The sequence below is a fragment of the Xyrauchen texanus genome, chromosome 18 (assembly GCF_025860055.1).
Source record: "Xyrauchen texanus isolate HMW12.3.18 chromosome 18, RBS_HiC_50CHRs, whole genome shotgun sequence".
Taxonomy (NCBI): Eukaryota; Metazoa; Chordata; class Actinopteri; order Cypriniformes; family Catostomidae; genus Xyrauchen; species Xyrauchen texanus.
The window spans coordinates 178,154-205,446 of NC_068293.1; the positions used below are offsets into that span (position 1 = coordinate 178,154).

Consider the following 27,293-nt stretch of genomic DNA (forward strand, 5'->3'; position numbering starts at 1 on the left):
TCTTTTACTCGTCATATTGAAAACTTTTTTCAATTCAGTTTTATTTTCCACTGATTATACACATACACCAACTACAAAAAAAGCACAGGTAGCCTAAATAATACAAAACAACAACACCCTTTTAACACAAATCAATCATAAACACAATTATACACATACCAGCTACAAAACAACAACACCCTTTTAACACAAATCAAACATAAACACAATTATACCCATACCAGATACAAAACAACAACACCCTTTTAACACAAATCAATCATAAACACAATTATACCCATACCAGATACAAAACAACAACACCCTTTTAACACAAATCAATCATAAACACAATTAGTTATTTTATATGTTCTATGACAGCGTTATTGATGTTAGTCAATATATTTACCATGAGCTGGCTTTCTCAGAATTCGTCCTGGAGAATCTTTTCAATTTTATTCAACATCTCGCGATTGGCACCAACTCGATCGAGAATAAGCCGTGTAAGACTTCCTTGTTCTTCTGAGTTTGTCATCACCATGTGGAAGCAGTCACAAAGACGTTTGACATTCTCTAAAATAATGTCCAGCTTCTCGTCCGCCAATCGATTCTGTTCACGCAATTCCATCAACAAATCATGGGAAAAGTTCTGTTGATTTGATGGTAGATTTTCATCCGCTTCGATAACTGTCTCTTCCACACACTCCTGATTATTCGCATCGTCCTCCGTACAATCCGATACAGCATCAATAAACGAAATCACATCCTCTGCGTCGTTTAGCAGCAGCTCCTCATCTGACACCACAGCCCCACCGTGTGATGAGACAGCATTATCGGTGTTGTCTGGAAGTATGGGTTGGTTAAGAGCGTCCCACTCCCTCACGAACGCATCATTATTGAAGATTGCTGTGGGGTCTTCGTCAATTTGAAAACCGGTAGCGTACAAATCTATATAAAGAATGAGAATATGTGCATTAGCAAGGGGGTTACCATTTTTAATGATGTTAGTGTGAATCGTACTCACCAACTGATTCGTTTAACACAGAAGGTATTTGACGTAACGTTGTTTGATCGCTTCTCCTTTCTCCTGATGAAGACCGATGTTTTTTTTCTCCAAAATAGTGTCTTGCACCGTTTCCAGCTGGGGGTACAACATGTAATCGAGGGCTTCGTGAAATCCTCGGAATAGGACTAACGGGTTTGTTGCGTCTCCGTGAACTGAGTGACAGTGATGTCTTCGGTTTGGGTGTAGCAAACCCCGGTTGTGAGACAAGCATTGACAAGTCGACGTTTGAAATATCTACAAACACAGAAAATACATTTTTGTTTTATCAATATTGCATAATCAAAATAGAACACAAATAATGTATACATACCTTGCAGTACACATCTGTTGACAGATTTGCTCTGACCCGTTGTTTCATTAATTAATGGTTCAGTCACTGAAAAACAAATAGAAAATATTCACATCAGTACTAAGCAATTCTAATATATAAATACATAAAAATGATCTTTATGTAAACTTACGCAGTTGATCGATGCGATCCAGGTTTTCATAATCGTTGATAGGGGCTGAATTACGTACAAATAAAAATGATTTAAACGCCTGTTAAAAATCAAGGTACCAAAATGTAAAACATCAATATTTAAAAAATCACATACTTCTGAAAATAAACGCCATTTTAAAGTGCAATCACCCGTGTTCTACAGATGCGTCCGTCTGGTTCAGCTGTAAATGATGACCACACACACTTAAAGTCTGTTTAAATAGGCTGAGTTCTCCCCCATAAGAAGACCTTCACTCACTCACTGCCGGAGGGAGGGGTTGGGGTTGGGGAGGGGAGGGGAGTGGAGGGTAAGGGGGGACAGGAATTAAAAGTTCAAAGGTACTGCAATTAAGTCATAAAGCATAGGTCATATATAATTTTTTGTCACAAAGTTTCACAATCACACCACAGCTATCTGGCGCCATCTTCTGTTTAAATCTGGGTTCATGAAGCATCGCGACAAACTCAAAATGACATATATAAAAGTTTAAAACGTTCAAAAGTTCAAAATGACGTATATAAAAAAAAGTTTATTCATGTCTCTTTTATATAATTCTCAACAGAAAAATACACTTTTCTTAGACAACAATTGATCTCATTTTGTTTTCATACATTTAAACGACCGCACATCTTTCTGTCTAGTGATTTAACTCAGCGGCTGTTTTTATTATAATATTATTGAATGTAGGCCTATTAGCTTGTTTTTAGTAGGCGGTTGCGCGTGAAGAAAGGACCCATTAATTTACAATATTAATATGTTTAGTTAAAATCTCTTTTAGAACTGAATAATGCAACATTGGGGCGTTTGATAGTTTAATCTGTGCCTGAAATCATTTAAAAGGACTGTCGACCAAAACACCCGTTGTGAAAAATTAAGAGATCAAAGATTTAAATTGACACTTCGAACACTTGGCGCGTCTTCACTACACATCCCCGCCACAAAACATCTGTCGATCGTCGCCTTTATGTCTGAATCATACAATTAGGCTATCACACCGCATGAAAACGAATCCCCCGCTGCTCAGCGCCTAAAAACCTGGATCAAAAAACGCCTTATCAATTTCGATGCTCTCAAATAATTTTGATTGGAAAAATGCAATACAACACGTGTTAAAGCTACAATTTATAATGCATACTATTTCAATGACAATATTGTGTTTGCCAATCTGAACCTAATGTTTAAAATACGTTTTAGTCTCTGGTAAAAGTAAATAACACTTGTTAATCGTTTATATTCGTTTTTTAAAGTGAACGTTTGAATGAGACTGCTCAACCAGTATCGTCTGTTTGCGTAAAATAAACCTATTTGTTAACTAATATCATTCAGTATCCACTGTTTTAGAATCTCATGCACTCTTAAAACAAATGTGTTGAAAACAACACAACATGTGTCGTTTTCAACACATGCTCTGAGTGTGCTCAGGGACAACACATATTGTGTTAAAATACAACACAGAATATGTGTTGTGAAAACACACAGACAAATGTGTTACTTTAGTTAACACATTAATGTGTCTTTTTTGTATACATCTAACACAACTGTGTGTTATAGATTTATTTTATTATAAAACATTATTGAAAAAGCTAGATCAGAATACAATATGTAGTTATCATGAAATCACACTGAAGCATTGAATACGGTTCACATACTGTTTATTTTGCATTTTTTCTGGTTTTAACATGGAATTCATACTGTAAAAAATACTGTTGATAAAAAAATAAGCATTTCAAAACATTAATCATATAAAACATTCATGAAACACTTTAAATAACAACAGATCAAATATTATAAAACTCATGTTAGATACTGTAAATACAATGTCAAATAGAACAAAGTCTGAAATCATTTCCAAAATAAGACCAAACTTTCTCAGCTTGTTCTAAAATATAACAAACAGAAATATACGAATGAACTTTAAAATTGTAGTCAAATAAATAACCACAGACAAACATAGTTCATATTTCGTACTCACAATTCAAATCAATTCATCATTAACCAAACATGTCTAACAAATTAAGTTAGTAACACTAACTTATTTAAAACAATATTTTGTATCTGGGAGTGATATATTGCTGATCACAAAATGATACAATATCTAATGGTCTATAGTCCATTAAGTCACCAGGCAGCTTTGCCACATCAAATTCTTTGGTTTTAGTGACATTAAAAGAAAACAAGTGCTCATCAAAATATTGTACCTTTAAAAATCTCAGGAACATAAGTGCACATTCACTTTCATTTTGGGGGATTATGTGTATAACTTCACCAAATAAAGGTTCTCCCCTTTCATCTGCTTTTAAAGGCAGAACGCATCCTGTCCTGTATGATGTCCCCAAGAAATTAATATTATTGGTCACATGAATTGAACTGGTGAAAGTGAGAGTCTCAAAATGGGAGTCTGTCTTCAGTTTGTCAAGCAATTTGTCGCCCTTGTACAAAGATGCAATCATAACTGGGGAAGCATTGGGTACTGTCATTTCAAAATTGAGTGGTGAACTCAATTTCCAGTGGTACATTTGCTGAATCTGATGTTTGTGAGCCAGAGTCTTTGAAATATTTCTGAAGTTACACACTACTTGGGCATGTCGCTTAAGGGGGTTATGTTTCGCTTCAAACCTCATGCACCACAACTTGGAAAGAGGTCCAAATAAAGTCATAACACTCGGGTAATGTGTCATAAAATGGTGTTTAGGAATTAAGATTCCTGTCAGGATAAAGAAATTTGAATTGTGTGTGGTGATTTATTATCAGTTGTTTAAGATAAACAGCAAGCCCTTTTGTCACAACAGGTGCAAAAATTATGTCACAAATTTCTCTCAATAACAGGTAAAGATGCCAATGTGGGCTGTTCGGATCAATTAAATCACCTATCAGAAAAGGCAACACTAGCAGTAAACACCACATCTGTAATGCAGTTTGCCTAATAGCATTTTCAGACGTCTTCAGATTAATAATTACACTGGGTTTATTTTTTTGATTTTCATATCCATAGCTAAACCCTGCTATTCTTTCATTTAGTTGTTCCAGAGAAAAAATTTTCTCCTCATAAATGAAATGTCGGAGCATCAATTTGACCTCAAGAGGTGCGACTCCCTCTAACACATCATGCATGATGTCCACGCCAATATTTTCAGTTACATGGAAATATTGTAGACGATTTAGGCAGGAGTTAACTTTGACACCAGTTGCACTTGCATCATTCAGCTGTACATGGTGTGCATAGTTTTCCCTTGTACGCCTCTCAGTGTTATCTTCATCAAAAATATACTGCGAAGTTGGTTTGTCAATTAAACAAAACTGACAAAATCTGTTTGCAGAGAAACTTTCCACATAGCCACAGAGGGAGTGACAGGCAAGATTGTCTGCCGTCAACAGACACACAGTCCCATAAAGTAATTGGCATTCATCACCTATTTTCACCTCTATACCATTCTGCTCAATTTCTTTGATATCTGTTAACAGTGGTTCCAGAATTTTGTCAAAACCATAAATGTCTTTATCAATAGAATTAAATAGAAGACATAATTGGATATTGGAAAGTACAGATTTGTTCTCTGATGGCACATTTCGTAAAGCAAAGTAAACTGCCCCCATTTTATGAATCTTTGTTTTTGATCCAAGAGGATTTGTTGTTTCCAAATCATCGAAGTATAATTGAATTTGCAGTGCATTGGGATGGTTTTGGTACAGAGGATGTCCAGAATATTGCGCACCATCACAACAATCTTGCATTTTACCCTGTCCACCAGAAGACTGTTTATACAGTTTTTGCATTTTGTCACAGCTAAATAGAAATTTAATTGTGTTAATTATTGAGATGTATTGACAAGTGACCGGCACTAACACTTGGCTTTTTTTCCCATTTTTTCTAACACAATCTAATCTGTGACCAAGAAACACTTCTGTTGGCTTCTCAAAGGAAAATTTGTCAGAAAAGTATTTAGTTAGTTTAAATGGTGTATCTATGTCACTAAACATATTCCTAGTACTGTCAAACTCTTTCATAAGTGTTTGAACTTCAGTGCTGTCAAGAGGTACAGCCAAGTTAGTCAGTAAAGTATTAGTCTTTTCTTGTAAATGACCTAAGGAACGATCTAGGATTTCCTTTGTGCAGGTTATACTTTTTGGACATCAGTATAAGTTACATTAGCAGAAGCATACATGCGGGCAGCAAAAGTAGCAGCATAGTCCGTTAGATTTAAACTGCTCTGATGAACTTCCTCTATTTCAGACATTTCGACATTCTCGCCTAGGTTATTTGTTCTGCTTTCATCAATTTGACAGAATACATCTGTTTTTTCAGTGTGTCCTGACTCTACAGTAGGGCTTGAATTAGAGTGAGCTCTGCTAAGATGTTTAGAAAATGAATTAAAACTATGATATGTTCTGGGGCAACCATTTTGACTACAGATTAATGTTAGGTTTTGGCTATCAGAGAGTGCATGTACTTCCCTTAAATGCCAAATCAACTGTTTTGTTTGGACAAAAATATTTTGCAAGCACTTTGGACATGTATACATGGTCTGTTTCAATTAGGCACAAGACTGCAATTTAGCAATCAATTCCATAACCTTTGATCGTTTGCAAGTGGACTGGGACAAAGGAAGGTCATATACGTACTCAAAAAATGAGAAAACTGAAGACAGTTGGCATGGATATTGAAGATTACACAGCCAGTAGAATTTGAAAAGTTTGTCAACAGCACAAGTGAGGTTTTCAACATCAAGTGGAAAAGCAAAAGAATCATTCTTTGCCACAATTACATACTGGGCTTCATGTCCTGGAGAGCCGATGGAAACCAGCTGCGGTTGTGTTGACTTTAGAGACCCGTTCATGCCTTCTTGAAGCAAAGACGTCACAATGGTACCAGCCTATAGAAATGAAAAAATGAAAAGCATCAGAAAATGTTGTTGCATGTGACATTGCAACTTTATAAAAATCTAACACAATGCATACCGGCACCAGTTCCAACAAGTATGAGATAGCAGAATTGACACAGCATTTACTGCCGGCGACGCTTCTCCCAGATGCCGTGGGTGGAAGAAGATGAACGAGGATCCTTAACATAGTGTAACACAGCTCATCTTGATGGAGTAAAAATGCAGGTCACATGCAAAAGATTAAAAACAAAATTATATTTGAAATGATTACCTTTAAATCATGAATTGAATGATAAAATGTACATGTCATTTTCACAGAAACCCAATTTAGAAATTTATGCAAATGCCACAGAAATAAAAGAAGAAAATCGTACCATCCTGCTGATTGTCAGCTTTCTCCAATAAGTGTCTGATGTACATTTTTTTCTCAAAGGATGCTATTTCCTTGAGTTTTGGGATAATCGTCCCCTCCCATTTCTTGATAAACATGTCTTCTTTCCCATCTGGTCATCTTGGAAAATTCAATGTCCACCTGCAGTGCATAAAACAAAAAACAAAGAAATTATTAATATTAACAAATTATGAAACACAACCTTTGTGTAAAGTTCTCTGCAGCTTAGTTTAACATGTATTACCAAGGCTGGCATGTCCAGAAATCTGGGATATTCCTTGAAGATTTGACCAACAGTTGGCGATTTCGTCGTTATCCATCTTCTACGGTAACTGAAGGTTTGGTCAATTGCAGTCTTTATTGACGATGAGTTCTCTGGAGAGGGTCGCATCCTCTTTATCAAGGTCAACCACTCAGTGGGCACTGTTTCATCAGTAATCGGCAGAGAAGGTTGGTCTGTAGGAAGACGTCGTTTCAAATTGTAGATCCGCTGGCTCTGTTGAAGTTTCCATCTGATGTTCCGTAGTCTCATTTCTATAAATCCACTGTGTGATGGCCCATCAAAAAAATGCTCCTAACATGAGAAATGGACAAATAAAAAGTTGGACTCAAGTATGCTTTTGCAGTTTGTATACGCACTGCCAAGTAATTTCATACTCATAAATTAATAATGTAAAACATCCTTACATGTCCTTCATTTTCGCCAAATGGGACATTAATCCTTAATGAGGGGAACAGTGACACAATCTCCTTTGCCAGTGCCAGCTTTTCTGTACCAGATGGATAGCTAAAAAAGGGGCAATACAAGCATATACATGCAGAAACTCAGTATTAACACAAACATTGACATGCACACAAAAAGTTCCCACTTTGAATAATACATTGATACTCTAGACCAGTGATGGGCAAACTCGACCCTTCCAGTGAGGCCACTGTCTGGCAGAGTTTAGCTCAATCCTAATCAAACACACCTGAACTAGCTAATCAATCTCTTCATGATTACTAGAAGGCTAAAGCCAGGTTTTATCAGGGTTGTTAACAAGTTAAATTCTGCAGGACAGCTGCGCTTACATGGACCCTTATAATCGAATTGACTGCTCAATCGGACTAAAAAACCTTCATGTAAACATCTTAATCGATCTGATTGAGCTCGATCCGATTGGAATTTCGATTGGATTGAAAGGGGTAGTTTATTCCTTTTGTAATCTGATCGAGAGAACATGTAAACACTTGATCGGATTGAAAACCGAAACTGAAAGGACTGCGCATGTGCAATGACATTGAAATAGCGTAATGACATTGAAATAGTGTAATGACGTATAATGCACGGAACGCGCTGTTCTTCCTGTTGAATAAAGTGTCATCTAAATGAATCATTACGCTATTTCAACGTCATTACACTATTTCAACATCATTGCACATGTGCAGTCCTTTCAGTTTCGTTTTTTAATCCGATCAAGTGTTTACACTCAGATTACAAAAGGAATAAACTACCCCTTTCAATCCAATCGAAATTCCAATCGGATCGAGCTCAATCAGATCGATTAAGGTGTTTACATGAAGGTTTTTTAGTCCGATTGAGCAGTCAATTAGATTATAAGGGTCCATGTAAACACAGCTAATGTTATTTGATGTTATTAATAACTTATGAGTGCAAATCTGTTAAACAGTTATATACTTACAATCCATGCTTTTCTATAAGGTCACTCACAGCCACTTTAACAAGTAACTTTCTCAAAGAAATTGACAATGTCTTTGTGTCTTCATGTTCTCTCAAGATTGTAGGGGCCTTTTCCTCGAGCAGTGTCAGCAGACCAGTTGTGGTGACAGTTGTGGTGACAGTCCGGCTTACTTCTGTTGAATGAAACTAAGGGAAAAAAAATTACAATTGAAATGTTTACTTTGAAAATTATAAATAGGAAGAGTGAAAACATGACTCACCAGTAATGACTCAACTCTTCCATCTAATGGATCCTGTGTGATACTAGCAGTATAATATATTTGGAATTTGTCAAGCTCCTTCACTTCTGAATTAACATCGATGTCAATAAATTCTTGAAAATCTGTGTCAAATCTCAGTATTCGATCAATAGATACTTGTTGAGAGAGCTCCGTTTTGGCTGAGTTAATCAGTTCTCCAACACTTCCAACTGTGAATAGTTTTCTCCATGTTTCCTTCCCGTCTATGAAGACAGTCGCGAGAACTCTGTGTAAAATTGTTAGAGTAAACGTGATTTGACCCTCGTCTTCCATTACCTAGATAAAAGATATAATAACACCATATTATAATGCTGTAATCATACAAGAGTCATAATTTAATAATGAGAAAATGTAAACGTTAAGTGTATTGCGTTATCAATACATGCAAATAGCCTAGTCAGTGACAAGCAAGGTAACTTAGCACAAAGTGGCGCGCTTTTTAAACCACACAACACTCATCGCCACAACTATGCAGTGGTTAAAAGGACGTTTTTGGTAAAATGACTGTTAGAGACTAGTAAAATGAGTTCAAACTTAAGGTGCCATGTATATTAACCTTTAACGTTACGACTTTTTAAAAACAATTATTAGCAGTCATACCCAATAAATAAACAGCTTTGCAAAGCGTGAGAGCTCGCTTGCCTTGACGCTAGTTAACACACAAAACATATTCGGCTACGGAACATGAAAACGGTTAAAACAAACAAATTATGTTTCCTGGACAATTAACACAACTCTTTCTCATGCTATGTGGAGAAATATTTATTATTTTACACGTTTAATTATATTCACTCACCTGAGGCAGACAGACGCATTTCTGAATTCTGACGGCTGGCTAGGCGTCGGTTGGAAAAGACCGCCTCCGCGCATGCGCAGCAAAAACATCCCCGTAGTCCCAACAGTTGTTTCCCCCCAGCGAGTTAAAATGCTTTATTCACATTTTCAACATGATAAATAAATCCAATCATTAAAGTTGACATCGCCTGTTGAGTATTTGCAACAGAATATATGCCTTTTATATAAACATGTACTACTAAATGTGTTTAACACAGTAATTGTGTAAACAGTTGAGCACAATATTTACACATCATGTGTCTGTAGTAACACAAAATGTGTTACAAATCCTTTTACACATATGTTGTGTTCATTTTTAACACATCAATTTTAAGAGTGTGGTTAAAAATAAAAATAAAAAATGTAACAAACGTTTGTATTAAATATATTTCGTCAGAATTCGTTTTTAGTAGGCAGTTGCGCGTGAAGAAAGGACGCATTAATTTACAATATTAATATGTTTAGTTAAAAGTTATTTTAGAATTGAATAATGCAACATTGGGACGTTTGATAGTTTAATCTGTGGCTGAATCATTTAAAAGGACTGCCGATAGACTATACCAAACCCCAGTTGTAAAATATCCAGAGATCAAAGCTTTAAATTGACACTTCGAAATCTTGGCGCGTATTCACCCCATGAACACAGATCCAATTAACAACCCTAAGGTCTGGTCAAAATACAAATTTAATTAACCCCCAGTCATTTTGTCGCCTTTATGTCTGAATCATAAAATGAATTACCCCGCAGCATGAAAACGAATCCCCCGCTGCTCAGCGCCTTAAAGACTGGATCAAAAAACGCCTTATCAATTTGGATGCACTCCTGAAATAATTTTGATTAGAAAAAATGCAATACAACACGTGTTAAAGTTACAATTTATAATGCATACTATTTCAATGAAAACTCATACTATTTGGTTTAAAATACGTTTTAGTCTCTGGTAAAAGTAAATAACCCTTGTTAATCGTTTATTCATTATTTTAAAGTGTCCGTCTAAATGAGTTTGCTCTGCCAGTATCGTCTGTTTGCGTAAAATAAACTAATATCATTCAATAGCCACTGTTTTAGAATCTCATGGTTAAAAAATAAAAAAATAAAAAAAATGTAACAAACTTTTGTATTAAAGATATTTCGTCAGAATTATATATAAAATAAACCTGTTTACCAAAATACTGTATTTTCTAGTGAATGTTGTTAAAGTTTTTATAATTTTAGAGTGCCTTTGTTGTATTTGCCAACTTGATACGTTTTTTTAAAACAAAATGTCAAAGTTTTCGTTAAATACATTTAAACCTTTAAATAATACTTTAAAACACTTCCTAAGATTAGGAGGGGTTTAAGCCCCACCCCCGCGGAGGGGCTTGTCAACTGATCTTACGCCATTGTCATTTTGGACGAGATCGTGAAAGGACTTTAAATGGAGTCGTGTAAGATTTCTGTCTTATATAGTTAAAATTATATATTATGTTTTTAGAAAATGTATCCTGTTTGCTAGGTTAATGTTAAACATCGTCTTACTTACATCAGGTATCGCTGAATGAGTTCATGAAAGGATTTTGATTTTGCAAAAATGCTCTTTGTTGAAATACAATTTTTAAATACATTTTATGTTTTTGTTCAGCATCTTTAAAGTGACATTGCTAGAGATGTGTTAGACAACGTAATGTTTAAAAACACATTTTCTTCTCTTTGTCAAAAGTTTAAAAAAACAAAACAGTTTTTCACTAAGCATTAAACCCCAATAAAGACATCATTTAAACACATTTTAAACGTAATACTACTTTTTTTGTCATCTCAGTTTTCCATTAAAGATTAATAATCTTTCTACTCTTTTAAATACACCGATGGGGGTATCAGAACAGACACGCCATATCACAGCATGTACAACTGCCGGAGGGAGGGGAGGGGGGCGGAGGGAAAGGTCAAATGTACAGCAATTAAACCATAAATCAGGGCCATAAATCATTTTTTGTCACAACGTACATAATACATACTACTTGTGACTTCTATTTTATTCAAGAAACACATGCTTCTTTGTCACATAATTTTTTGGAAGAGTCAGTGGGGGGATGATTTATGGATGCCATATGGAAATAATCCATCAGATTGCTGTCTTAAAAAGTACATTTAAGGGGAAAATAATTCAAACTAAATTGCATGACGCAGGTCGATGGGTGATATTGGTAATAGAAAAGAATGCTGAAATATTTATTTTGGGGAATGTCTATGCAACTAACTTTACCACACAAAATAAAGCTTTATTTTTACATTTCGAAGACCAGATTCAAAAAAATAGTAGAAAAGTTTAGCAATGCAAAACTAGTAAGTGGAGGGGATTTTAATAGAATTTGGGATTCTGAAAAGGATTGTTTTCCTACAATTAGATTTAGATAAAATATATGAATATAAAGCAAAGGGTGCCTTTATTAGATCAAGGAAGAATGTTAGGGTAATGGTTAATATTTTTTTAACATGGAAAAAATAAATGTTGAACTCACGTCTATGGTCAAACTGAGTATTAATGGACAGTTAACAGAAAATATTATGGAAATATCAAGATATGTGGCACAATTTTATGAGGAATTGTATTCTTATGACAACAAATTGAGTAATGCACAGTCATTCTTAGATTCTATTAAAGAGGATGCTAAAAAGATAAGTGAGTCTTCTATGAAAATGTGTGATCAAGAGATATCTTTAAATGAAGTATTTCATTGTATTAAGAAACTTAAAGACAATAAGTCACCAGGGAACGATGGTTTGATTAGTGAATTTTATAAATAATTTTAAAACGAATTTTCAACTTTTTTGTTAGCTGTATTTAGAGAAGCTATACGTTTTTGTTTAGATGTAATTTTAGTGTAAACAAGGTTCCGATAAAGCTGTCTTGTTTTCATAGACAGATTTTTTTTTATTATGGATGCTCATTTATAAACATAGCTTCTCTCCACACAAATCTGTAATTTGGAATAACAAGAATATTGTGTTTAAAAACAAATCTTTATTTTTTAGAAACTGGTGCGATAACGGTATTGTACTGGTGAGACAGTTATTTAAGAGCAGAGGTGGGTAGAGTTGCAAAAAACTGTACTCAAGTAAAAGTACAATTACTTCAAAAACATAATTACTCAAGTAGAAGTAAAAGTACTAACATAAATAATTACTTGAGTAAGAGTAAGAAAGTGTCCAATTAAAAGAGTACTCAATTTTGGTGCTCCAAAAGCACATAAAGGCAGTTTAAAAGTAATCCATAATACTCCAGTGGTTTAATCCATGACTTCAGAAGAGGATATGATAGGTGTGGGTGAGAAACAGATCAATATATGTCATTTGTCACAGCAGGGGGTGATAAGCAGAGAAGAATGTGAATCACCAAAAAAGAAGAAGAATTTGAAAGTGATCTGTTTCTCTGTTTCTCGTCCACACCTATCACATCACTTCTGTAGATACTGATTTAACCACTAGAGTCTTAGGGATTATTTTTATGCTGACTTGTGTTTGTTTGTTTAGCTAAAATGTTGCCACCAGAGTATGTGAGATGAGTGGAGCGGCAAAAATTTCCCCTCCGTACTCAAAGCATTTTTTAATCACTCCGCTCCAGCTCCACTCTGGTTTGTCCATTCCCCGCTCCTCGCTCACTCCGCGCTCCTGGATTAGAGAAACCCTGCTCTGTATTCGCTCCATGGCAAAATTAGCACCTAACTACATTGCATTGTATGGACCTACAGAGCTGAGAAATTCTTCAAAAAATCTTCTTTTAAGTTCAGCAGAAGAACGAAAGTCATACACATCTGAAATATAAACCAGAGCAAGATCATGCTTTATTAATGCCTTCTTTTGCTATTTCACAGCTTTTAATCCACATGCTGTGTGGATTCTTATTTCAGTGTAGTTACAGTTTTCAGTGGCGTAAGTATTTATATTGTTAGTTCTGTAAAGCAGTACTGCCGCTCTCTAAATGCAGAGAACGCAGCCTATGTAGGGCACTAACTCCGGTCGTTGAACCCTCACTGTGTCTGAAACCGCCCCTATCCACTATATAGTGCACTATATCGAGTTTTCACTATTTTGTAGGAGTGTCTGAATTCTGACTGAGCCACTCATTCCCTACTTTTGTTCACTCATTCTTACCCACAATGCATTCTGATTTCAAGTGTACATTTCAAGTACACTCGATGACGGTTAATTTCCCACAATGCTGTGACCCCCCACACACACACACACACAAGACGAGACAGTCACAATGAGAATCAAAACTGCTTTATTTGCAAAAAGCAGGCGAAGGTACAGTGGGGAAAATCCAGATGGAGAATAGTCGAGGAAAGCGTAGGGTCGAGAGCCGGGGAATCAAGATATAAACAAGGGGGCAAATCCGGGAGAGAGAAGTCAAAGGGAGCATGAGGTCGAAGCCGGGGAATCAATATACAAACAAGACAAGCGAGAGGAAAAGACAGGGGAACAAGGGGGCTGGCAAGCTAAGGGGTAAACGAGAGGAGTACAAAACTAGACGAGACTAGCGGGGGGCGAAGATGCGGGGTAAACTAGAACAATAACCAACACCCGTGAAACGGATGTGCTGTGGTATTTATAGGGGAAGGTGCAGGTGTAAACAATGAAAGGTGATGAGACGAGTGCAGGTGAAACGAATAAAGGGGTGATTGAGACGAGTGCAGGTGGTCATAATGTTCTGGCCATAGGAGCATGCATGAGAGCCCGAGGGGGGAGATAGCGTAAGAGCAGGAGAGCTCGAGGGAGCAAAACGAGCGTGAGAGCTCGGGGGAAGAGATAGCGTACAAGCATGTGAGCTTGAGGGAGCAAAACGAGCGTGGAAGCTCAAGGGGACGGAACGAGCGTGTGAACTCGAGGGAGCAGAACGAGCGTGTAAGCTCGAGGGAGGGAAGCGAGCGTGTAAGCTCGTGGAGGGAGTGTGTACGTGCGACAAAAGCGGGGATGGGGCAGAGGAGCGGGGTTCGTGACAGTACTCCCCCCTCTATAACGGACGGCTCCTGACGGCCGCGCTTGGTAGCGAGGAGCACGACCTCTGGGAAGTGGTGCTGGACGATCCCAACAAACAAAAAATAAACCCTGAACAGACCACCCACAAAACACAAAAACCAAAATTGAGTGAAGTCCAAGGGGCACAGAGGGAAATGAGACAGTCCATGGGGTCAATGGCCAGTTTCAAGGCAAGGTCAAGGGGAACATAGCGGACAGGCGGGTGGTCGGGAGATCTAGGGGGCAGCCATAGGGCAGAGGCTGGGTCAGGGGGTCTGGAAGGCGACTGGAGGACAGGGACTGGGTCCGGAGGTCTGGAAGGTGACCGCCGGACAGGAACAGGGTCAGGAGGCCAGGGAAGAGGCCACAGGACAGGGAGAGTGTCAGGGGGCCACCGGACAGGGGGCCAGGGAAGAGCCGTGAAAGACGGAGCCTTGGAAGATGGAGCCGTGAGAGACTCGGCAGGCGGGGCACTGAGAGGCTGAGGAGGCGGCACCATGGGGAGCCCAAGAGACAGGGCCGAGGGAGGTGGTGCCGCAGGAGGCTCTAGAGGCGGAGGCCTGGAAGGCTCTGGAGGTGGAGCCGAAGGAGGCTTTAGGGGCGAAGGCCTGGAAGGCTCAGGAGGTGGAGCCAATGACGGTGGCGCCATGGGAGGCTCTAGCGAGGTAGGCCTGGAAGGCTCTGGAGGTGGAGCCAAGGGAGGTGGCGCCGTGGAAGGCTCTGGAGGTGGAGCCATAGGAGGCTCGGGAGGTGGAGCCGTAGGAGGCTCTGGAGGTGGAGCCGTAGGAGGCTCGGGAGGTGGAGCCGTAGGAGGCTCGGGAGGCAGAGCCCTAGAAAGCTCTGGAGTCTCTGGGAGCAGAGCCGTAGGAGGCTCTGGAGGGGGAGCCGTAGGAGGCCCGAGAGGCGGAGCCGTAGGAGGCTCTAGTGGCAGAGTCCTGGAGGGCTCGAGAGGCTTGGGGGGCGGAGCCCTGAGAGGCTCGAGAGGAGGAGGAGCCCTGAGAGACTCGAGAGACGAAGCCGTGAGAGGCTTGAGGGGTGGAGCCATGAAAGACTCGAGGGGAGGAGGAGCCCTGAAAGACTCGAGAGGAGAAGCCCTGAGAGGCTTGAGGGGAGGAGGAGCCCTGAGAGACTTGAGAGGCGAAGCCGTGAGAGGCTTGAGAGGGGGTGGAGCCCTGAGAGACTCGAGAGACGGAGCCCTGAGAGGCTCGAGGGGGCCGTGGCGGGCATGGGCGCTGGCTCGTTGGCCGTGGCGGGCATGGCTGCTGGTTCGTCGGCCATGGCGGGCATGGGCGCTGGCTCTCTGGCCATGGCGGGCATGGGCGCTGGCTCTCTGGCCGTGCCAGGCTTCGAGACTGGGGCCGTGTCAGGCTTCGGGACTGGGGCCGTGACAGGCTTCGGGACTGGGGCCGTGACAGGCTTCGGGACTGGGGCCGTGACAGGCTTCGGGACTGGGGCCGTGACAGGCTTCAAGACAGGGGCCATGGTAGGCTTCAAGACGGGGGCCGTGGTAGGCTTCAAGACAGGGGCCGTGGTAGGCTTCGAGACGGGGGCCGTGGTAGGCTTCGAGACAGGGGCCGTGGTGTGGAGCGCTGGTTCATTGTCTGCCTCCCACACAGTAAACGAGGAACCAGCGTACAGTAGGGTGAGGTCAATAAACTGCGCCAGGTTGAGAGAGCAGCGACCACCAGGCATGAATGATGAGGCTGGCTCATTCAGTCCATATTGAAAAATGTCTTTTAGAGCCACCTCATCAAAATTCACCTGGTTAGCCAGGGCACAAAAATCCACAACATAAGCCTCCAAGGGTTGACTCCCCTGACGCAAAACCAAGAGTTGGGCCGCTGGGTCCATAATGTTAAAGGCACGGCTATTAGTTCTATAACCGCTGCCCGGCATAACCAACTCTTGGTAAGCGCCCGAAGAGCCGTCAAACCTCTCAGGGTGTTGAAGGCTCATGGCGCTCAGAAATGCGTTGGGAGCATAAATGGGCTCAGGGACAGACACAGGTAGACCAGGGTGACAAAAATCAAAAATCGCACGTACCTGCTGTCACTGGGCTGTGAGCGCGCGACCATGACTCCCAATGGTAGATCCTGTTGCAGAGCGTGCAGAAAAAATCCGCTCTAGTGAGCTGCGTACATCCACTGCGTGATGCATTGTGACTGTCTTCGGTGAGGTTGGTTATTCTGTGACCCACACACACACACACAAGACGAGACAGTCACAATCAGAAACAAAACTGCTTTATTTGCAAAAAGCAGGCGAAGGTACAGTGGGGAAAATCCAGATGGAGAATGGTCGAGGAAAGTGTAGGGTCGAGAGCCGGGGAATCAAGATATAAACAAGGGGGCAAATCCGGCAGAGAGAAGTCAAAGGGAGCGTGAGGTCGAAGCCGGGGAATCAATATACAAACAAGACAAGCGAGAGGAAAAGACAGGGGAACAAGGGGGGCTGGCAAGCTAAGGGGTAAACGAGAGGAGTACAAAACTAGACGAGACTAGCGGGGGGCGAAGATGCGGGGTAAACTAGAACAATAACCAACACCCGTGAAACGGGTGTGCTGTGGTATTTATAGGGGAAGGTGCAGGTGTAAACAATGAAAGGTGATGAGACGAGTGCAGGTGAAACGAATAAAGGGGTGATTGAGACGAGTGCAGGTGTTCATAATGTTCTGGCCATAGGAGTGTGCATGAGAGCCTGAGGGGGGAGATAGCGTACGAGCAGGAGAGCTCGAGGGAGCAAAACGAGCGTGAGAGCTCGGGGGAAGAGATAGCGTACGAGCATGTGAGCTCGAGGGAGCAAAACGAGCGTGCGAGCTCGAGGGAGCAAAACGAGCGTGGAAGCTCGAGGGGGCGGAACGAGCGTGTGAGCTCGAGGGAGCGGAACGAGCGTGTGAGCTCGAGGGAGGGAAGCGAGCGTGTAAGCTCGTGGAGGGAGTGTGTGCGTGCGACGAAAGCGGGGATAGGGCAGAGGAGCGGGGTTCGTGACAAATGCACCATGGGGAAGATGTACGAGCTGGGAGTTTACTGCTTCCTTCACTCCTGCAATGTTTTATTTCATGCTGAATGTAGTAAATTACTTTTTGACAAATCATTACTGGATTTAAATAACATAATAACAAAACATACAGATACATTTTAAAATGTACTCTTTATTTGATCAAATGTGTTTACTCTTTATATCAACACACAGTATATATTAAAAATGATGAACAGAATTAAGATTTATTGTATTAATATATTATTAAATAAGAATAACAAATAAGGCCCAAGTATTTTAAAATGTCATATGTGATGTTTCTGCACCAGCCCCAGAGCTCCGACACTCTCGTCCGAATTCACTCATTTCAGTCACTTACTGCTGAGATATAGTGTACTAACTGCCATTCACTCTATAGGAAATAGTGGACGAGTGAACGATTGCGACGATTGCCTTGTGCACATCATCTGCGCCCCGCACAGAAATGCTGTCTTTTTTTTTTACAGCAAAGGAGCACATCATTGCTTCACAATACAATATAAATCAGAGTAAGAGAACAACAAAAAAAGAAAAGAAAAAACAAACAGATAGAGAGGGTACATATCTATATATGATTGAATAAGCATAAGTAAATACTTTCTATATAAGATTTTAAATAAAGAACATATTGCCATTGTTGTAATTGCTTTGCTATTTTAAGATTTTGACATTACATCAATGCACATTTTTATCTCCTTCTTAAGCACTATAACGTTAGGTTTGCCATTTGTGAATTTACATTTATGGATATGCAATTTACATAAAAATAAAATACAATTTATAATGAAACCAGCATACTTTGAGTAATGGTCCTTAATATAATAACCTAATATCACATACTTATAGGATAAGAGAAATGTTTTAAAGATATTAACAGCAATGAATCTCTCAACATCATTCCAGAAACACTGTGTAACTTGGCAGGATCAGAACATACGAAAAAGAGTTTCAGTAGAACTTTCGCAGAAAGAGCATTTTAAACCAACATCATTTTTACATTTTTGTAAAAATTTCTTGGTAGGATAGACTCTATGAATTATTTTGTATGAGATTTCCTTATTTGTAAGGAGAAATTGTTGGGGCAACAACCAAACTTGAGTCCAGTTTACATTATTAAAGAAATTGTCCAATTTAAAACTCTAAACAAAAATTAGCAATTATTTTGGGGTCCTCTGCAATATCACCATTAATATTCAATTGTTCAATATAATAATTTTTTGCTTGTCTCTCAAGTCTAAAAAAAAATAGGCAGAACTCTTTTCACCCTCTTCAAGACAATTTATTTGCGATCTTATAAAAGCTCCTTCAGCCTTTCTTTTGTAAATTTTCTCTAATTTAAGCTGCTTCTCAGTAAGTTCTGCTTTGTCCAATTCAGACATTTCCTCTATTTTTTTAATAATAAGACAGAAGTTTTGCCTAAAGTTTTATTCTCATAAATTTTCCAAAGTTTTGCTAGTTCGCTGCAATATTTCCTAAGAAATTTTCCAATTTCAAATTTAAGAAGTTCCCAATTGCTACAGTAATTAATAATTTTTTGCTTCATTCCAATAAAATGAGATACATTTTTCTATACTGGTGATCTCATTATGTTGCAATACTGAATTATTCAGTTTCCAGTAAGAAGATTTTCTATTTACATTTTCCAAAGATTTAAAGGGAATACTTATAGGGATCGCCTTGTGGTCTGAAAATGGAGATGGTATTATATCAGTCATACTATTTTCTAAATCCTTGGATGTAAACCAATAATCAATCCTAGACTGACTTGATAATGAATTATTACTCCATGTAAAGTATACTTGTGATTGGTGAGATTTTCTCCATGCATCAATTAAGAAAAATTCCTTCATAAACTTAGTTACATAACTAGGAGTTGAACTACCAGATTGTGGAGGCCATGTATCTAATTTATTATCCAGGACTACATTAAAATCACCTCCAAATATCAAAGAAAAATTGGGATACCTATTTAACAAACGAACCACTCGATAACATAATCTGTCAAAAAAGGCCTTACTGACTTTTTGTGAATTAAAACCATAAACATTTATAATAATACACATTACATTTGAGATTTCAAGAGCAAGTAAATTATTATGTCCAGACACATTTCAATCAGAACTTAATATTTTCCCTTTAAAGCGATTTTTCAAGATACAATCCCCAGCCGAATGGACAGTGCAGTGAGAGATCCATAAATCTAGTCCCCAATTTGTGATCTTCAAACATTAACGTCTTGAATATTAGAATGACATTCTAGTAAAAAACTAAAATCTGTATTAAAACGCTTCAGATACTTATTCAGAAAGATAGCTTTCCGTTTAACAATATTGCGTAACCCTCTACAGTTAAAAGAGGCCATGGATTAAGACACACAAACGTAAGAACACAAACAATTTAAACCAAAAGATTTCTATATGTTATAGCAAATCTTTAACACTCATAACAAATGTATTCACCAGTGATGAGAACAGCAATCCCTGTTTTAGTGCAAAGACAGAAAAAAAATTAGCATTTCTTTTATATACGTGTAACAATCAAGAAACATTTGAGCTTCTCCTTAAATCAAACAACAAAACAGATACCACTGCATGGAATGAGACTGTAGTACATGAGCTACTGTCACCAGCTCAATCACAGAAGATGAAAGAATCCATCACATCTTCAGTTCATAGCGAGATCTCAACATCGTCTACAAAAACATGACCACCGATAAAAAAAGCTCTCTTGTTTTCTTTACGTGCTTTTTCAACAGCAGGCCACAATTTCATCCTTCTCTCTCTGTCAGCCGGAGACAAATCCTCAGTGATCCTCAGGTGGTTGTTCTTCAGAAAGACTGCATCTTTGGCAGCGCGCCAGACAGCATCCCTGTAGAATCGTGAAGTGAACTGGAAGATTATTCCTCTAGATGTGTTGTTCCTTGAATTATTACGACTAAGTCGGTGCACCACGTCCACAACATCAGGTTGTCTTTGTATTGCGGTAGGAGACATTGGCAAACTTTAATGACCTCATGACGAACATCTTCTCCTCCTTTCTCTTGAAGCCCATGAATTCTCAAATTTCATCTGCACGAATGGCCTTCCAACAAGGTTATTCGTCTCTCTTGCTCCTCAGCACATCAGTCAGCTTGTTTCAGTTGAGATTCGGCGTGAGTAACTTTATCTTTCAAGGCACTGATGTTGGTGCAAATAAACTCAATTGTTTCCTTTAGTCTCCGGTGATTTGTTTCGTGTTTGCATTGACTTCCTCTTTCATTTTATTAATTATGCTTGAGTTTCTTTCCACCATCTTTTCTAGTGCATCTGATCTGTTCTGCACCAGCAGAGAAAGTTCCGAGATCTGTGAGAGGATGACCGTTGTGTCTCTATCTACAGTTCTACTTTGCTTGGTGGCTGGAGGCTTACACAGAGTTTCATGGAGAGATAGAAGTTCTTCCTCCACCAGCATAAATGCGTTCGGATCAGTGTCTTGTTTGAGATAGTCGTGTAAGTTGTCTGTAATCAGGTCACTGGAAGGGACTATAATACAAGTTTCAGCCACCTGTGTGTTGCTGCTAGTTTTGCTAGCAGTGTTAACATTTACACTTTGGTTGGAATTTCTATACATCTTTCCAGCACTTTTCCTTTTTTTCAGATCTACCTATCGCTATCTTCGATGAATCACTGTGTTGTTAGAGTAAGCTATCTTTCGAAGTCTTCTTTGCAACAACGTTATAAGTCGATTTAAGTATTTGGGATTGCAGAGCTCATCAAAATGCGTGCAATCAAGCCATCTTGGAACACCCCCAGAAATGCTGTCTGTTCGTGCTCCAGTTGTCGATCGCGCGAATGGCAGTGATTAACTTGGGCGGTTTCCCAGAAAGTGATTAAATTATGTCAAAACTAGGCTAATTCTACTTAAATTAATCCAGACTAAAAAAATAGCTTTTTAAGACAATTCTTAATTTGAGATTAATTACTTCTAGACTAGGGAGTCACAGACTAAGGTAAATAAGGACTAATCAGCTACTCTTTGTGAAGCCTGATGAGTTTAATGATGTGCACATTATGCTGATGTGAGGACACTTCAAAAACCAGGGATGGAATCCTAAAAAACAGTAGCTTTGTGTAGAACTGGAGTAAATCATCCAACCAAACAATGGACAAAGGTAAAAGAAAATGTTCAAAGAATTTCTGTGAATTTGAAAAAAATCTCTTGAAGCAAATTGTGTCAAACCACTCAATTATTTAGAACAAACAGCATAACTCGTCAAATGAAAACAAGAAAAAGAATGCCTGGAGTAAAATTTGCAATGAATTTAAAAAGACAGTCCAGCAACTTCAGGTAAGACTGTATTTATTAAATTGGCCCACTTTTACAAATCAGTCTCTTTGAAAAGTTTGTTTTGTGTAAAAACACAGTGGAACCTAAATATATGTGTGATCCAAAAATATAGCAAACAGTATAAGTACAAAAATAATTTCAGAGTTGTCATCTTTTTAAGATCCTCTGGAAAAACATAAAAATACAGTTAAAGAAGACCAATGCTGTTGCTCGTAGGGAGCATTTCAAGACTGGTGGTGGACCTCCAGAAAGACCAGAGACTGATGACCTAGGAGACTTGTTGACTGCACTCATCGATAGCCAGCAATCCCTGGAAGGTATTCCCGATGATGACCATCTGGACAGTTCAGATGGGGCACCGGTACAGTCCTCATTTGGTAGGCAACATTCATTCTACATGTGCCATCCTCACACTTAAGGGAATATGTAATGCTCTCCATTATCATATACTCCCATACCAAAAATATGTAATAAACGCAACTTAAATATTGTTCTTTAATACGTCAATGCAATGGATTCAAGTTGATCACCAGAGCTTGGATGGCCTGAGACAAGATGCAGGTCAGCCAACTACAGGGAAGATGGTGTCACTAATCCGAGCGGAAGGACCAAGAGACTGACTAGACATGAGAAACTGGCCATGAGCACAAATTAAAATATTTAAAAAAAGAACATGAAATTAAGCTGAAAATAATTCATGTTGAGTTAGCTATGAAGGAGGAGGAAAGAAACATGAAGCAGCACCAGTGTTGACGCTGTCCAGTTTAGGGTCCCGACTGTTTCTGAAATAAAAATTAAGAAAATTTTGTTTTCAATGATTTGAGTTTCTAAGAAATGTTGCTAAGCAAAAGCATCTCTGCATGCAAGTCCATATCTGTCATTGTTGGCCTCAGCTATGGGACTCTCTGGGTCATTGTCATCTTCTACTTCAGGATCTGGCCAGCCACGCTGTTTGATGTAATTGTGAAGCACTGCTGTTGCAATTTTCACAATACAGCATCTTCTTGGTTCGAAGCGCAATGTGTTTCTGAGACATTGGAAACGGCTCTTCCATACACCAGACATGCTCCACTAGACCTCTAGTGCGGATGTGAGCTTGGTTGTACCGCTGTTGCTCAGATGTGACTGCATGAAGATAGGGGGTGAACAAGAAGTTGGTCTGTGCATACCCACTGTCACCAAGTATGATTCCATTATGTAGGCCTCCTTCCAACTGAGCATACAAAAAAATTCACGAGTCGTGAGTTGCACCTTTCCAACGTACAACAATGTTTGAAAACTGCATAGTGGGAGTGCACAGACCTTGTACATTTATTGAAAACCAGTTTTTACAATATCTGTACTCTTCAGCATCTGTTGTAGAGGGACACTTTATGGGAACATGACATCCATCATTACAGCCAATGACTCCAGGGAATTTACAATATTCATAGAACTCCACATTGTAGATGGCTTGGGCAGCAGCGTCAGGGAACTTGATGTAGTTATCTTTCAGTTTACATATAGCATTGCAGACTTTGTGGACTATTTTGCACACAGTTGGTTCACTTATGCCACACAAATCTCCTGTTTCACGACGGAATGTTCCACATGCCAAATACTTCAAGGTGATCAGTACTTGCAGGGAAGGAGGAATAGGCCTTCCCCTAAAAGAGTGAGATGAAAGCTTTGGTTCAAACAAACAAATTATGTCAGCTGCATTTTGTTTGTACATACGAAAGCGGTCACGAAAGATGATTTCATCAAAATCATTCAGTGGGTTGCTCCTGTCAATTGCCATTCTGTCTGGTCTTGGTGGTGCTTTTTCATCATCATTGAAATAGTACAGATAATCAATTTTCCTCTGTTGCCAAGGTCAACCTGGAGGCCAAACTCACTGTTAATCTGAAGTTAAACCAGGTTTAAATTATTCCTTCACTAAGATCTAGACTAGCTCTGATCCTCCTTCTGGAAATCAGACTTTAAAAATCAGTTTTAAGGAAAGTCTGAGACTATCTTAAACCATGTCTGAGAAATGCTTTTTCAATTAGTCCATTTTAAATGTGCATTTTTATCTAAGACTAATGATAATCCCTGTCCGGGACACCGCCCCCAAATGGTTTTATACAGTTAATCCGCCTGAAGTAGCTGCGATAGTTTCCAGTACCCCTGCGAGGGCGCAGAATAAATGGATAAATACTGCTTATGACATGCGGGACAAAACACACTGATATAATGCTGCACTGATTTAAAAATGTACACTTAAAAATGGATGTCATAAGTGTCCAGTTACAAAATCACCCTGAAAATGACAATCTCATTACACAGAATTCCTGAAGTTGGAGCTGTGACTTTAATCTTGAAATATCAGCTTGTCTTGGTGTTAAAAGAAGGCATTGCATGACGGAACTATTCTTTTTTCACTGTGCGGAGCGAAGAAAGTGTTTCACTTTGAAGAGTTTGATGCTGCTGCAGTGATGACTTGAGTGACAGTCTGTGAAAGCATCTCATCGCTCAGAACTTCCGCTCTCGTAGAAGTCCCATTCAATAATCTCTCAATAAATTACACATTTATTCAAATTAAACCCAGTAATCAGAAATCAGAATCAGAAATCAGAAAAAGCTTTATTGCCAAGTAAGTTTTTTACGCATACAAGGAATTTGTTTTGGTGTTGTAGGTGCGTTCACACAATCTCTAAATATATGAAACAAGAATTCAAATATAAGTAATATAAATATAAATATGTCCACGCAGTATCAATTAAAAGTAAGTATAAAATAAAAGAGAGCAGAGTAGTACAGTGGAATGTAGAGACAGTAACGCCATACATTGTAAAGAAGCAAAAGTTTTTAAAAAAAATAATTAGAAATTTACTTTAGTGAGAGTAAAAAGTACCCACTTTTAAACCTACTCTAAAAGTAAATGTTCCCCAAAATGTTACTCAGGTAAATGTAACGAGTTACTACCCACCTCTGTTTAAGAGTAATGGACAATTTTTTTAATTATTGTGAATTCCTTAATTACTATAAGATTCCAGTAACTGCTAAATAGTTTTCAATAGTTTTTGATGCCATTCCTGGTGGCCTTATTCAACTCTTATTAGGTGATATATCCTCTGAGTGTATCTCTGGAGATAAAACTCAGATAAGTATTAATGGTGTGGAGATTTAAGATAAAAACAACTTCTTTATAAAAACAATATGCAGAAATACATTGTTACCTAAATGCAAAACATATTGGAATTCATTTTATAATCAGATTGAATGGAAAGAGTTCTGGAAGTAACCTAGTAAATACTGTCTCACCAATAAAGTAAAAAATGTCACATATAAAGTTATTCATTTAATTTACTCGGTGAGACAAGTAGTCTCAAGAGTTTTTAGAGACATGGAGACTACATGTGTCTTTTGTAACTTCAAAAGACCATCAAACATGTATTCTTTGAATGTGTGTTAACCCAATTTTTTGGATTGATATTGAATATCTAATACTTAAACACACAAAATTAAAGATTCGGCTAATGGGTAAAGACATATTTTTATTGTATAAGGAACCAAATTTGGTGATTAATCTGCTAATTATATATGGAAAAATCCATATACACACAAACAAAAATGGGCAAACAATAAACCTAACATCATACAGTTTAAAAGTGAACTGATTCTTTATATTGAGACTCTAAAAGATGCAAGAATTAAAAAGGCAAAACGAATGTATAGAATACTTTTCTCTTGTTAATCCATTTTAAGTTATCCCCTGGCTTTATTTTGTTTATTATTATTTGTTGCTTTTTTTCATTCTCTCTTTCTGTTTATACTCTTTGATGCTACTATGATTGTAACAGTGAGTACATTGTGATCCTCTGTATGTATATTTTGTTGTAAGTGTATTTGTTCTATAATAATAATAATACAAATAAAATTAAATAAAATAAAAACATTCTGAAGTGAAACTGTTCTTAGGAAACAGAAAGTTTCTCAATAACAGTCTGTCATTTTGGTGCTTAAATGTCAGATGGTATTTGGAAATGTATTTTTTATTATTAATTTATTATTAAGTTTGTAGGCATTTTTTTTATATTTATTCATTTTGTTGTATGTGGTTATTTATGTATCTTTATTCATTTATTTATTTTTTCATTCATTCATTATTGACAGACTGATTGACTGTGAAATGACGTTTCCCGGAAGATCACTTTTATTTTGAAATCAGTACCTGTACGCATTTACCGTAAAGCATGATGTATTCGCGTACCACAAAACAGCGTTGTTGGCTAGCTTTAAAAAACATGTTTTCCTAAGTGGATGCTGGCCTGACTGCAGTTTATATCTATCTCGTCCGTTCCTGTCTAGTCAGCTGAAATGATCTTGAATAAGCTAGCATTCTGTAATTAATCAATTAATTAATGACATTAATTATACGTAATGGGAAAGTTGAATCTTGTGTGGATTATTTTGTGTATGCTCCAATGATGTTCGCGTTATTATTATTTTTCTGTCTCGTTTTCTCGTGATCTCGACATAACAAAAAGTTGTTTTTGCCTTTCATTTTCACAAAAAAACTATTCAGTTTTAATTGACCTACATTTGTTATGTCGAGATCACGAGAAAACTAGGAAGAAAAAGAATAATAACGCAAGGCCTCTTTGAGCTTCCGTATGTTCGTTGTCGAGGTAGTGTATTTTATTGCTGCCGAGAATTTTTTTTATTTTTCTACTTATGTTCTTTAGATGCTGTTCGGAAGAATCCCTTGACATCGAGGGCAACAAATATTGAAATATAGTCAGTAATGAAAGAGATTGCATCTTCCTTCAGACCGCGAAGGTAAAAGGAAGAAACGCGACAAGGAATAATAACCTGCCCTTACATTTATAAAATCAGTAAATTAATCAAAGGTAATTGTAATTGATCAAATCAATAATTGATCAATCCAGTCAGTGCACTTTACTAGTAAACAGTCCCTGTTTTGAGTGTACAAGAGGAAAATATATCCACTACATTCTCAGTCTATTTCTGTTCTACACGTTAAAATAACAGTTTTTTTTTTTCAAGTTAATTTGTGTCACAAGTACATTTATGCCTTGTTAAAAATAAATGAACGTGTTTAAAGTATTTACAGAGCTGCTTTTATGGGTTGCAACCCCATTTTGTAGCATTTTACTGTTCTGTGAATTGACAGCTGATGAACACAAAAATCATTCATTTAAATGGATAGTTCACCCAAAAATGAAAATTCATGCATTCAACCATTTGGCCTTAGTATGGTCCTACAGAGCTGAGATATTTTTCAAGAAATCTTTGTGTTCAGCAGAAGAAGGTCATATGGGATGGCATGAGGGTAAATTATGGGAGAATTTTCATT

At 38.3% G+C, this 27,293-nt stretch overlaps 2 protein-coding genes across 3 annotated transcripts; both read right to left on the minus strand.

Annotated features, from left to right (window-relative positions):
- Positions 1-403: 403 nt before the first annotated feature.
- Positions 404-1,510, minus strand: LOC127658602 (uncharacterized). Its single transcript, XM_052147977.1, has 4 exons — positions 1,507-1,510; positions 1,356-1,421; positions 1,004-1,279; positions 404-927 (listed from the first exon to the last, which is right to left on the minus strand). The coding sequence occupies exons 3-4, from the start codon at positions 1,254-1,256 to the stop codon at positions 404-406; spliced, it is 777 nt and encodes a 258-aa protein (XP_052003937.1). The 5' UTR covers positions 1,257-1,279; positions 1,356-1,421; positions 1,507-1,510.
- Positions 1,511-5,641: 4,131 nt separating this feature from the next.
- LOC127659081 (uncharacterized) lies at positions 5,642-9,798 on the minus strand. 2 transcript variants are annotated; one of them, XM_052148723.1, is made up of 8 exons: positions 9,575-9,798; positions 8,755-9,054; positions 8,481-8,665; positions 7,486-7,585; positions 7,043-7,372; positions 6,782-6,939; positions 6,484-6,611; positions 5,642-6,398 (listed from the first exon to the last, which is right to left on the minus strand). In XM_052148723.1, exons 2-6 carry the CDS (start codon positions 9,049-9,051, stop codon positions 6,835-6,837), a joined length of 1,017 nt encoding a protein of 338 aa, XP_052004683.1. In that variant the 5' UTR covers positions 9,052-9,054; positions 9,575-9,798; the 3' UTR covers positions 5,642-6,398; positions 6,484-6,611; positions 6,782-6,834. The 2 variants fall into 2 exon arrangements, with proteins under 2 accessions (XP_052004683.1, XP_052004682.1); XM_052148722.1 differs by having other exon boundaries at positions 8,740-9,054; positions 9,575-9,792.
- Positions 9,799-27,293: the final 17,495 nt, after the last annotated feature.

Bases quoted from the DNA above. Each gene is read 5' to 3' on its own strand.
- LOC127658602 (XM_052147977.1), bottom strand. From the start codon at position 1,256: ATGCTTGTCTCACAACCGGGGTTTGCTACACCCAAACCGAAGACATCA. The intron at 928-1,003 runs GTGAGTACGATT...TTCTTTATATAG, and splicing joins TGTGTTAAACGAATCAGTTG to ATTTGTACGCTACCGGTTTT.
- LOC127659081 (XM_052148722.1), bottom strand. From the start codon at position 9,051: ATGGAAGACGAGGGTCAAATCACGTTTACTCTAACAATTTTACACAGA. The intron at 7,586-8,480 runs GTAAGTATATAA...CCCCTTTTTTAG, and splicing joins CTTATAGAAAAGCATGGATT to CTATCCATCTGGTACAGAAA. The intron at 6,940-7,042 runs GTAATACATGTT...TATGCACTGCAG, and splicing joins TTCTGGACATGCCAGCCTTG to GTGGACATTGAATTTTCCAA.